Consider the following 11,732-nt stretch of genomic DNA (forward strand, 5'->3'; position numbering starts at 1 on the left):
ACTATGTTCCTATTTAAAATCCTCAGAAATATAAATCATAGCCCACAAATCTTAAGTCTAGTTAGGTTTGCTGTTCCAAATAATTTACCACGTTATCCTGTTTTCAAAGTTTTTGACCTTCCAAATTGTCGTAATAATGTTGGTAGAAACTCTCCAGTAACTCGCATATGTAGTACTTTTAATGACCTATGTAAGTCGCTGGGTGGTATAATAGACATAAATTTTGATTCAATTATAGTTTTTCGCAAAAAAATTACAAATTTCTTGTTTGGCACAAAAATTCAGTAGAAGAAATTATGTTGAACGATTTATTTTTTCTATTCTTTTAATTAAATTTATTTAAGCACTTAAAACAACAGTAACGTAATTATATTATAAGTTTTCTTGTGCATACCTGTAATTGGTGTATACATCATATTAATATTCGATAGTTGTTTAGTTTTAATTGTGATAATTTTCATGTGTACTCTGTTGGTATGTCTAAATTAAATAAATAAATAAATAAATAAAATATAAATAAATAAATAAAAAGTAGCCTATGTCCTTTCTCGGGTATCAAAATATCTCCATACCAAATTTCATGAAAATTGGTTCAGTAGTTTAGGCGTGATTGAGTAACAGACAGACAGAGTTACTTTCGCATTTATAATATTAGTAATTAGTATGCTTCTAGAAATTTCGCTTTTTTTAAACAAGACTCCGAAATATTGAATAATTATTATTGTATATTAATGAAGGATATAGTTATTTAAAACTAACTACATTATGGATATATGTATACAGGGTGTCACGGATGTCCTATCGTAGGCCTAATGGAGCATATAGTGTTTAACCTTCTGATGCTGTAAAAAATATTTAAAAAATCCGGTCGTGCAGGAAAAATTATCTTACAACTTTTCAATAAACTTTGTGTTCGTAACCCTAACTACGCGGATCATACGCGGAGCGTTATACATAAGCGGTCATTGACCGAACGCGGACTCGAACGCTATGCTTAACCTCGAACCTCGGAAATAAATACCTACTGTTTGGATAATATTTTTAGAGTATACAAAACACATACAAAAATAATCGTTTATTTTACAAAAAAAAAACTGAAACTGAAACTGACCGCGGTCGAGCCCTTTTAATACTTTTTACTTTTAACATATTTTAATCCTAACTTAAGTTTTTTTAATTTTTATTTTTGTCTGCATTATGCAATGTGTTTTTTACTTTTGCTTTACTAGGTATTTACTTATACTTTTAATTTTACGAGGAAGTCTTCAGATTTTTCATGAATCGAAAAACTTCATTAAGCTAATACACATAACTACACGTTCCGTAAACAACAAAAAAAATATTTATCAAAGTTTTCATAACGATAAAAATAAAGTACGACTCCCTCAAACTCGTACCTAAGTCATAACAACTACCTGTACCTACATAATTAAGATTACTGACAAAATAATTATTGTAATAAAACCTACTGAGTTGTGAAAGCTAAATAATAAATTTATTTATTTAATAAAATAAGTCTAAAGTATTAATAATTATTGACAATTATACGACCTTACCCTATTTTCCATTTGGGTTAAAAAGCTATTAAATTAATAATTATTAGTGAAAATGAATAATAATACTTTGATTTAAGAAATAGAAAGTATGTTTTACTTATGATTTTTCGTAATTAGGTAGATGTGTCGTAAACACCAATTACATGCACACAGTGTCATACCTATTTACCAGAAGAAATCAACCTCTGTGAAATCAACGGTTTCAAAATGCAAACACTCACCTGATTATCATGCACAGGAATCACAGGATCGTAATTCGTAATAGGTACATATTGCACAATGATGACGAATGATGAGTGACGAAGGTAAACAAATATTACATAATGTATTAAATATTATACCTACTAGGTACTCCAAATATCAATCACTTCTTAAAATAACTAAGTAACATAAGAAAATCTCGTAAATACTTAATTAGGTACTTAAATGTATTATCATGGATTTATGCAACCACTGCTTTAATAACTTTAACTGATTATTATAAACACAAAATAAGAATTTCGACTAACGAGTAACGACCCCGAATCTCCCGCGCAGATCTATCACAGCTAAGATCACAGCCATTACGCTAAGACGTTTGGTGGAGAACTAACAATTTAATAAAATTTGTGCAATTATTAAAATGCGCGGACGCTTACACGTGCCGGCGGCCGCGGCGGTGTCTTTGTGCAACTAGCAAAGGTAACGCCCCCTTTCGTTTGTGAAATGCCGCCTTTTAAAAATACGGTTCCGTTGTTTATTTAATATTTTATTTTACTTAATATCTTTTTATTATTTACTTTCAATTTTCTTTTGTAACTAAAAATGAAAAAACACAATCATATTTAATGTGAAATTATCAAGAAATGATATTATTAAGTTTTATGCTGGGAAATAATATTATTATTTAATAGGTATTTAGGTACCTTAAGTTGCTATTTATACTCTAATCTAGATTAGGCGCCATATTTTAATTATTGTGTTTCATCTAGCATTCTAGCAAAAGTTGAAAGGAACAGATATTATTATGTATTCTAAATCATTCTTATTAAAGGTATTTTTACAAACATTTCCCTACGAATCCCTAAACTCGCATTGTACGTTTATTCGTATTATTATTGAAGTTTTTATAATTTTAAATGAATTTTTGTTAGTCGCTTGTTTTATCTTTCGGTGTCAAGTTGCTATCGTTTGCTTTTTGCCGTTTTCTGTGTTTCATCTGTGAGTTTCTGAGTCGGTAATGTCCTAGGTATTATACGAACGTGGAGTATTAAAATGTTTGAGTTTGAGTACGGGTGCTTTAGTAGGTATGTTGTGAAGGTGTGTTTAGTGTGTGTGATAGGTACCTACTGCATGTTGTATGCTGAAATTTCTACAAGTTGGTATGTACCTTATTTCAATATCATTGTACAAAAATAAATTAAATAATTGATACGCATGTATCTAAATAAAAAAAACTAAGTAAAGATTAAAATATGATTAAGTATAAAAAGGGTGCGGTCAGAAGGCGATGGTACTAAGTAGGTAAATTTTCGTTTTTTTTGGTAACGAATAACGATAGTGTACTTGTGTATTTGTCTCGTATACTCTAAAAAATATTATCCAAACAGTAGGTATTTATTTTCGAGGTTCGAAATTAAGCATTGCGTTCGAGGTCAATGACCGCTTATGTATAACGCTCGCGAGTATGATCCGCGGACCGCGTAGTTAGGGTTACGAACACAAAGTTTATTGAAAAGTGGTAAGATAATTTTTCCTGCACGACCGGATTTTTTAAATATTTTTTACAGCATCAGAAGGTTAAACACTATATGCTCCATTAGGCCTACGATAGGACATCCGTGACACCCTGTATATGGTTGTAATATTTTAGAATAATTTATGAATGTTCTTGATTGTGTATTTATCTTTATATGTATATGATACCTATGTGAATATAATAAACTATTCTCTCTTATCTCGTGTTTTTTTTTAAATCCTAATTCTTGTTTCTCCTCATATTATGTTCCAACGAGCAAGGCAAATTTAGCAGTAGATTATTATATAATATGATAATTTAAAAAAATGTATGGCGTCTTGCTCACTCGGTCGACTAGATTATTGCCACAGAAAGTTATATTCGGCACACCCGCATTCTCTTATACACCTTAAATTTACACATATTTTTATTTTCTCTTACTCTCTATTGTAACCAATTTTAATTTATAATAATTAAGTACTTGCTAAGAGGCTTTTTGTATATTTATTTTAGAGGCAAGCTGTTTCTCCTAAACACAGGTTGCCCAGTAACCTAGCTAGGGAAACATTGGCTTGTATAAATAATTGTTTTGGTAGCCTTTTTATTTATATAGTTTTACATGAATATTAATAGTATACCTATTGTAATAAATTGTAATTGTAATTATTGTATGTATGTTTAATAATAAATAAATTTGAATTTGAAATTTGTATTTATATACGTAGTCCAATAACATCTCCGTGTGATCTAGCTACTAGGTTCATTACATTCTTAGATTACATTATTGTTTATTAGAACAGAGGTCTCGATAGAGGCCACTTTCGGGCTTATTATCTGTCATTATTTTTAAACGTAATAATTGTAATTTGTATACGTATAATTAGTCTATGGTAATACTAATGAAAACAAAATTAAAAATACATGCCTACTTATCCAACGACATACGAAACCAATTACCAATCCGGAGAGGAGTACCTAAGTAGCGGTAACAAAGATTTATTAGTGTGCATAATTATTTCAGTTTGGTATCTCTTACAATATCTTCGATAAAACGAGGATAAAACTGTTCATGATGTCATCCTTCTGTATGGGCGTATTCAGAAAGAAAGCTTGAAACTTGTAAGCGCTTATCGGCGCTTGTCAATGCTGGTTCGTTCTACACAAATTTTATATGGCAGCCACCAGCATTGTTGAAGCTTGTCGGAACTTGTCGGCGCCGATCAGCGCTTATAGGCGCATGTTCATATATTTTCCTGCGCAGGTTACCAGCGCTGACAAGAGCCGATAAGCGCTTATAAGCGCTTATAAGTTTCAAGCTTTCTTTCTGAATACGCCCTATGTATAGAAGGATGACATGACGAAACTCGAGTTCCTAAATTTTCTACGGAACCCTATCAAATCCTCGTGATTTTAATGATGTACTTAGTTAGTTTAATAAAAGACTTTAAAACATTAGAAAATATAATAAGTAAGTATTTAATGTCTAGCTTTTGCGCAAGGCTCCACCTGCAGTCGAACTTCGGTACCAACCTGTTTATCAAAACGATTCTCGAATCTTCTTGAAGACACAGAAAAACATTAAAATTAGTCCATCATTTAGGAGTTCAGCGTATGTTACGCATAGAAACAATATATAAAAATACTAAAAAATCTGATAATACAATCTATTTATATAAAAATGAAATCCGTTTTCCTCACAGAACATAGGTATATATATACTCGTGATCTGGTGGACCGATTTCGATAATTCTTTTTTTATTACATAATATATTCCTTAAAGTCCGAGGATGGTTCTTACTTCTTATGTAGAGAAAACCTAAATATTTACCACGGGCGAAGCCGGGGCGGATCGCTAGTAAATGATAAATATAATAAAATATAATGGTAGACTCTTGGTAGACTTGTAATGGTAGCAACTAGCAGTAAATCAGTCACCTACAAATCAGTAATGACCGGTAAATTAATAGCAGTTGTGACGACTTCGGACACAAAAATAAATAATATGTTCGGGGAAGGTTCGGAACTTCGGGGATTAAACAGGCAATTGTTCAGGAAAAAAATCTATTTTTATATTTTTGTTAGGAGGCCAGAAAATGACAGGCTACTTTTTAGTTTTTATCAAAAAATAGATCATTCCCACGGGAATTTCGTTTGCATACTTGCAGTGCCAATAGGTACATACTGCAGGTATGCAAAACATACCTACAACTTTTTTGAAATATACCTACACTCACATAATTAAAAATTGCAAATAAACATTAAAACGGCAATTAAATGTTGGAACAAACTTTATTTATTGAAGAACAAACGATAATAAATGTATACCTCTTAATGTCTATAAACTAATAATGGAAAAAAAATATTATAATTTTGAATGGGGGGCCAACCACACAGTATATATATTTTTATTTTATTTATTGTTAATAAACAATTAACCAACAAACAATTATTTATAGCAATCAATTAAGTACAAAACATGAACTATAAGTCCTTTCCACCTAAGATGATTTCTGTGACACATCGATTTTTGACACGTGTAGAGATGTCTATACTGAAATTGTATCAATTGTTTCCGATAATCGATAATATTTTACACAATATTTTATATGGAAATGAAATCGATTTGAATAAAGTACCAAAATTAATTTTTTCGGCATTTCGCCAACAATTAACTAAGGAAACTTAGCAAACAACAGGAAAAAAAGTCAACAATAACAATTAGTAACAATAACTGAATACCACGTAAAGTATCAATATAAAAATGCAACTTGTATATAAGGCTGACGCACTCGTACAGACGATTGACTCGATTGACAAACGATCACAAGATGGGCCGTGGGCGTCGATTTTATGTTTTCCAACTCTATGATTTTTCAACGATCCATTTCATGTACACGAATTGCGTAAGTAATATATTTTTGTGTTATTTTATTTTATTTTTAATTATATTAAAATAAACAATACTGTTTTTGATTTATTAGCTTAAGATGTTTCATTTTTATATTTTTGGTAACAATGCCGCCATAAAATAAAAATATTACGCACTAAAATAATTATTTTTGCGTTTTAAACATAAAATACGTAATTCGGAACACGACGAAGTGTCACAGGAATCATCCTACGTGAAAAGGGCTTTATTGATATGGCTTAATAAAAAATTAAATTTCGTTGATTTGATTTTTTGAAGTCGGTTAAAAAAAATGTTGGTTTGGTGTATGGAGACGACACCGCCTACATCACTTATGTTCCGCTCAACATACGCCTTATGGCGTAACTGCACGCTCATTTTTATTTGTTTTAAAGTGAAACGCATCAAATATGCCTTCGTGTGTGTTACGATATTGCACAAATAATACAAATAACACGGAAAAGTGCAAAGGAATAACTTTCATCGGTAAGTACCTAACTAGATAATAATTTTTAATTTAACCTAGTTAGAGCAAAAAAATTGGCACATAGATTTTGTTCGTGGTGTCTCCTCCATACGTAGTAATATTAACTCAATGGTTTGATGAGCCTTCACATTCTGGTATTCATGTAATTGATTACAACGCCATCTATTAAAACTAGGCTGTAGTTAATTTATTTTCATACTTTTATTCACCACTAGATGTCGCTGATATAAAATAAAAGATTTAGGATAAAAATGTAGATAGCGCTACTAGTATTAATTTTATAAATGGGCATTTTCACAAAAATGTACGGTCCCCTCCTTGAAAAATATATTTTTTTTGATAGTATTATATTTTAAACTTTTTTTGGTCTCTTTAAAACGGAAATTCAATATACTTCAAGAAAACATATAATATGATGGGTTTAAAATGAGAAAACTGTAAAAATAATAGGACACAATGGAAAGTCTCGCAATTTTATATCAGTTGTGTGACTATATTCAGTAGCTGGAAAAACAGTGCAAAATATAAGAATTTTTAGATATTGTTTATTTATTAACTTAAAATCGTTATTTTGTATATTTTAAACACTCACTATTCCCAACTTTTGGATCTAAGCTAATTAAAAAAAACAATAGTATATTCAGTATTGTGACTCTGGTACTTTAACTGTCATTATTATCTTTACATTGAAAATGTTAGATACTTTTTTAGAGAAAAGGCAACAAATATTACACTTATGTATTATTCTCCATTAAAGAGACTGATTTGAAGGGCATTAAATGTAAAATCTACTGAAATATTTAAAAAATTCAGCTCCGTAATATAGGGACAGTCACACAACCGAATACCCAAAAAGGGAGAGGGTGCGTTTACATGGCGAAAAAAAAGTACGCAGGCACACATAATAAATATAATTATAAACTTAACTTAACTTCAAACTAAATTATCACAATCAGTTCGGGCTTAAGCCATCACATTATTATTATTTATCTAAAGGGTAAATTACTATCAAGATTCAAGAATAAGAAGTCTCTTTTATGTTTTATATTGGCACTAATCAAATTAATCAGTCGATAATCAGTCTTCGTGATTCGTTTATAATATTAACCTTAAATAATCTCAATCACCATATTGGATAAAAAAATCTTGTTTCAGTGGACGCTGCAAACACGAAGGTTAATCTGTAAATAAAAAAAAACAATGAAAAATATCGTGAAAAAAATTAATTTTTGTTCCCATATTATCTTTAGTACTTACTTATACAAGGCACATTGTCTAGATTCTTAGTTCTGCTGGCTTATTTTGTTTCTTTTTCTGCATAATGCTTCTTTTTTTTCTTCAAAAAAAAAATTTTACTTCCTCATGCAAAATGATCAATCAGCTGTTGCGATTTGTATGGGGAAATAATTTTTATTTTTGAAATCTACTTTTTGCCGTAGTTTCCTACTCAGTCAAAAATGTCTTGGAAAAATATTTTTATAGCTCAAGAAAATCGCCATGTAAACATTGCTTTATGTGTTCAGGCATGTTGTGACTTTTCGTTCAGCGTATATGTGACCGCTCAAATAGTCACACAGCGGAAGTCACATTTGATAATCCTCTAGTAATAAAAACGGTTTAAAATATAACCACAACACTTATATTCATCAAAACTTTTGATAGACTTACATATAAAAACATTTAAAACAAAATTAACTAAATACTACAAGATAAATAGATAGAAATAAGCCAAAATATGGTCACATACCTGAATGAAGAATTTGGTCCCTGCGGCTTGCAAACACGCGTGCACTCCTTCTAAGCAGTTTTTTGACCCTGAGGGCTTCTAACCTGATAAGTTGCATAGCAGTAGCTATGGTGTTGACAGTAATGCAAAAATATTTGAACCACAGTAATTTTCTTTTTAGAAAATCGGTGACACAACTGAATGTTCCGGGAAGGACAATTTTTTTGATTTTATTTTTTATTTTTTTATCTTTTATTTTGTTATATAAGGTTATTATATTTTAACTATTATCACAGTAACTGATTATCCTGGACCAAATAAAACCTTAAAAGATGGTACCTTTCTTACAAAAAAGTTAAGAAATAATTTAATAAACGCGTAAGAGTAAGCAGGGGACAGCGTAAAATTACCCTTTTTTCAATTGTTATTTATGATTAACTTAACTTTATTTTAGATTTTGTCATAGTTTTTGTTAAAAAAACAAAATATTGTATACGTATAATCACTTTGATAACATATATAAATAAATCTGGCAACTACTTCATTATATAGAATTTAATGAATTCGAGGGACAGTTGAAAATCAGGGGGGTATACATTTTTGTGAAAATGCCCAAATATATTTAAATTTATAGCTTTTTCTACAAAGCAACACTATAATTAACATAAAAATTAACAGTGCATTTTTTATTTAATACCGCTGATTTTTGCCATGTTAAACATAACAATTTTATGGCCATGGCAAAAACCCACAGACAAACTGCATGTGCAGTTTTGTGGGACTTAGACTAAAGTTATTGTAAGTAATAATTTGTAATAATAATTTCAATAAATAAAATAATAATAATACAGTCTTCATTTTATTCCGTAAATATTCAGTAATTATGAAATTGATAACAGCGCCATCTATTAGAATTTTGCAGTAATTCGTGTGCAATTAGTTATTCCTAGTCATCGCTAGATGTCACAGTAATAAAATATAATATATCTGTTATTGATGTAGATGGCGCTAGCAGTTTGTATATTATTGTGATAATTTAAGTTTGCAGCTAAATCAATATTAAGATAAGCATAAAAAAATTAATTATACATTTTTTCTTAGTGCTTTATAGTATTTGCATTCTTTCGAATTGGTGAAGTACCTATTCATTTTCAAAATTTATTGTTGAACGAGTCACGCAAAATATTCACGAATTCATTCACGAATTGATTCACGAATCGTATAATATTGAAATTGAATACAGCGCCATCTATTAGACGTAGGCTGTAGTCATTATTAATTTTAATTCTTCTATTCACCACTAGATGTCTCTGATAAGTAAGACTTATATATTAATAAATATATAAGTCAAGTCAAGTACAATAAATAAATTAAAAATATATACTGTTTGCACTAAAATATACTTTTGTTAATAAACAATTAGCGAACAAACAATTATTTTATGGCAAACAATTAAGATCAAACCATGAACTAACGATATGGCATATTCATTTATTTTTTAATAAAAAAAAAGGTGAGCTCGTTGATATATCAATTGACAGCCTGACAGGCGGCAGTAGCTGTCAAGTGTCAACAATTCAAGTGCCTATTTTTTACCCTCAGTTTTTACCAATTCACTTTTTGAAACAATTTGAATTTGAAATAAAATAATCTATATAGGACTATCAGTAATATCATAATTTGATAATTACTTGGTCCGTTCGCGTTAAGAAAATAGTGAGTCATCGTTGTCCGCCGGCCTGGCCACGCCCCAAATTAGAAAGTCGAGTTCACAGTGACCAATTGAAATCTGACCTTCGAACAAAACGGTTGTGTATTTTGCGTGACTCGTTCAACAATAAATTTTGAAAATGAATACTTCACCAATTCGAAAGAATAAAAGTGGATCAATAATCCATAGCGGAGAGAGACGCATAATTTACAATGTTTATAAGTTCTTTAAATTGTGTGATTTAAATACAACTGTGGAGAGCATAGTCATAAAAACAGCAAGTGCATGCGGTGTGTCCGAAAATACTGTTTATAAAATTATTAAAGAACAAAAGGATACCAACACATTAAAATCACCCGTGAAAAAAAGAGCTCGACTATCCACAGCCGATAAATTAGATGAACTAGACAAATGTGCAATAAGAAGAAAAGTTCACTCAATATATTTAAATAACGACTACCCGACATTGGACAAAATTATGAGAATCTTCGAAGCTGACGAAGATATTCCTGTTTTCAAACGTACTACACTTCATAAAATATTGCACGAACTTGGTTTCGATTTCAATAAACAGGATAATAGAACATTGTTAGTAGAAAGGGAAGATATTGTTTTATTGAGGCGTAAATATCTTAGGCAAATAAAAGAATACAGAGACGCTAATAAAACCATTTACTATCTTGACGAAACGTGGGTAAACGCCGGACACGTAAAGACAAAAACATGGTTGGATACAACGGTAAAAAATAAGAGACAAGCCTTTCTAGATGGCTTATCAAGCGGTCCAAAGGCTCCGACAGGAAAAGGTAAAGGGTTAATTGTATTGCACATTGGCAGCGACAAAGGGTTCGTGGAAGATGGTCTACTAGTATTTGAATCTAAGTCTACAAAAGACTATCATGAAGAGATGGATGGTGAAAGATTCCTTCATTGGTTCATTAATATAATGCCTAAGCTGGAACCAGGAAGTGTGGTTGTCATGGATAACGCTCCTTACCATTCGGTAAGAGTCGAAAAAATACCAACAACCAGCTGGAATAAACAGCAAATAATAGATTGGCTTCAAAGCAAAGGCAAATCCATGGACATGACTTATTTAAAAAAAGAATTATTAATGAAAGTTACCGAAATCGCCCCACAATATAATAAATATTTAATAGATGAGACTGCCAAAAGTAATGGAATTACAATTCTTCGCCTGCCGCCTTACCATTGCAAACTAAACCCAATTGAATTAGTGTGGGCCCAAATAAAAAAATATTTTGGTGCCAATAACTCCACGTTTAAAATGAGTGACGTAAAAAAATTATTATATGACGCAATAACATTAATAGACGCTAATCGTTGGAAGAACCAAGTGCTGCGACCTCGTGATACGAGAAGAAAATACCATGTGGCATTTGGATGACGTCATGGAACACGCAGAACAAAATTCTTTCATAATAAATGTAACTGAAGAATCTAGCGATACTGAATAGTGATTTAAGTAATTTTAAGACATTTTTTTTCCATTAACAATAATTTAATGTTTAAAAAAATGTTTGTACTTTTTCTCCACTGTGAATACACCCTCATCCTATAGTTGCACTGATGACTCACTATTTTATTAACGCGAACGGACTTGATA

At 30.7% G+C, this 11,732-nt stretch overlaps 1 protein-coding gene and 1 long non-coding RNA gene across 2 annotated transcripts; one reads left to right on the forward strand and one right to left on the reverse strand.

The window, feature by feature from the left end:
- Positions 1 to 7,564: 7,564 nt before the first annotated feature.
- Positions 7,565 to 9,010, reverse strand: LOC123691476. The gene is made up of 2 exons (XR_006751406.1): positions 8,416 to 9,010; positions 7,565 to 7,849 (listed from the first exon to the last, which is right to left on the reverse strand). It is a non-coding gene; the product is annotated as an uncharacterized LOC123691476 (long non-coding RNA).
- Positions 9,011 to 9,918: 908 nt separating this feature from the next.
- LOC123691443 lies at positions 9,919 to 11,721 on the forward strand. Its single transcript, XM_045635841.1, has one exon. It carries the CDS (start codon positions 10,245 to 10,247, stop codon positions 11,511 to 11,513), a length of 1,269 nt encoding a protein of 422 aa, XP_045491797.1. The 5' UTR covers positions 9,919 to 10,244; the 3' UTR covers positions 11,514 to 11,721.
- Positions 11,722 to 11,732: the final 11 nt, after the last annotated feature.

The sequence above is a fragment of the Colias croceus genome, chromosome 4 (assembly GCF_905220415.1).
Source record: "Colias croceus chromosome 4, ilColCroc2.1".
NCBI lineage: Eukaryota > Metazoa > Arthropoda > Insecta > Lepidoptera > Pieridae > Colias > Colias croceus.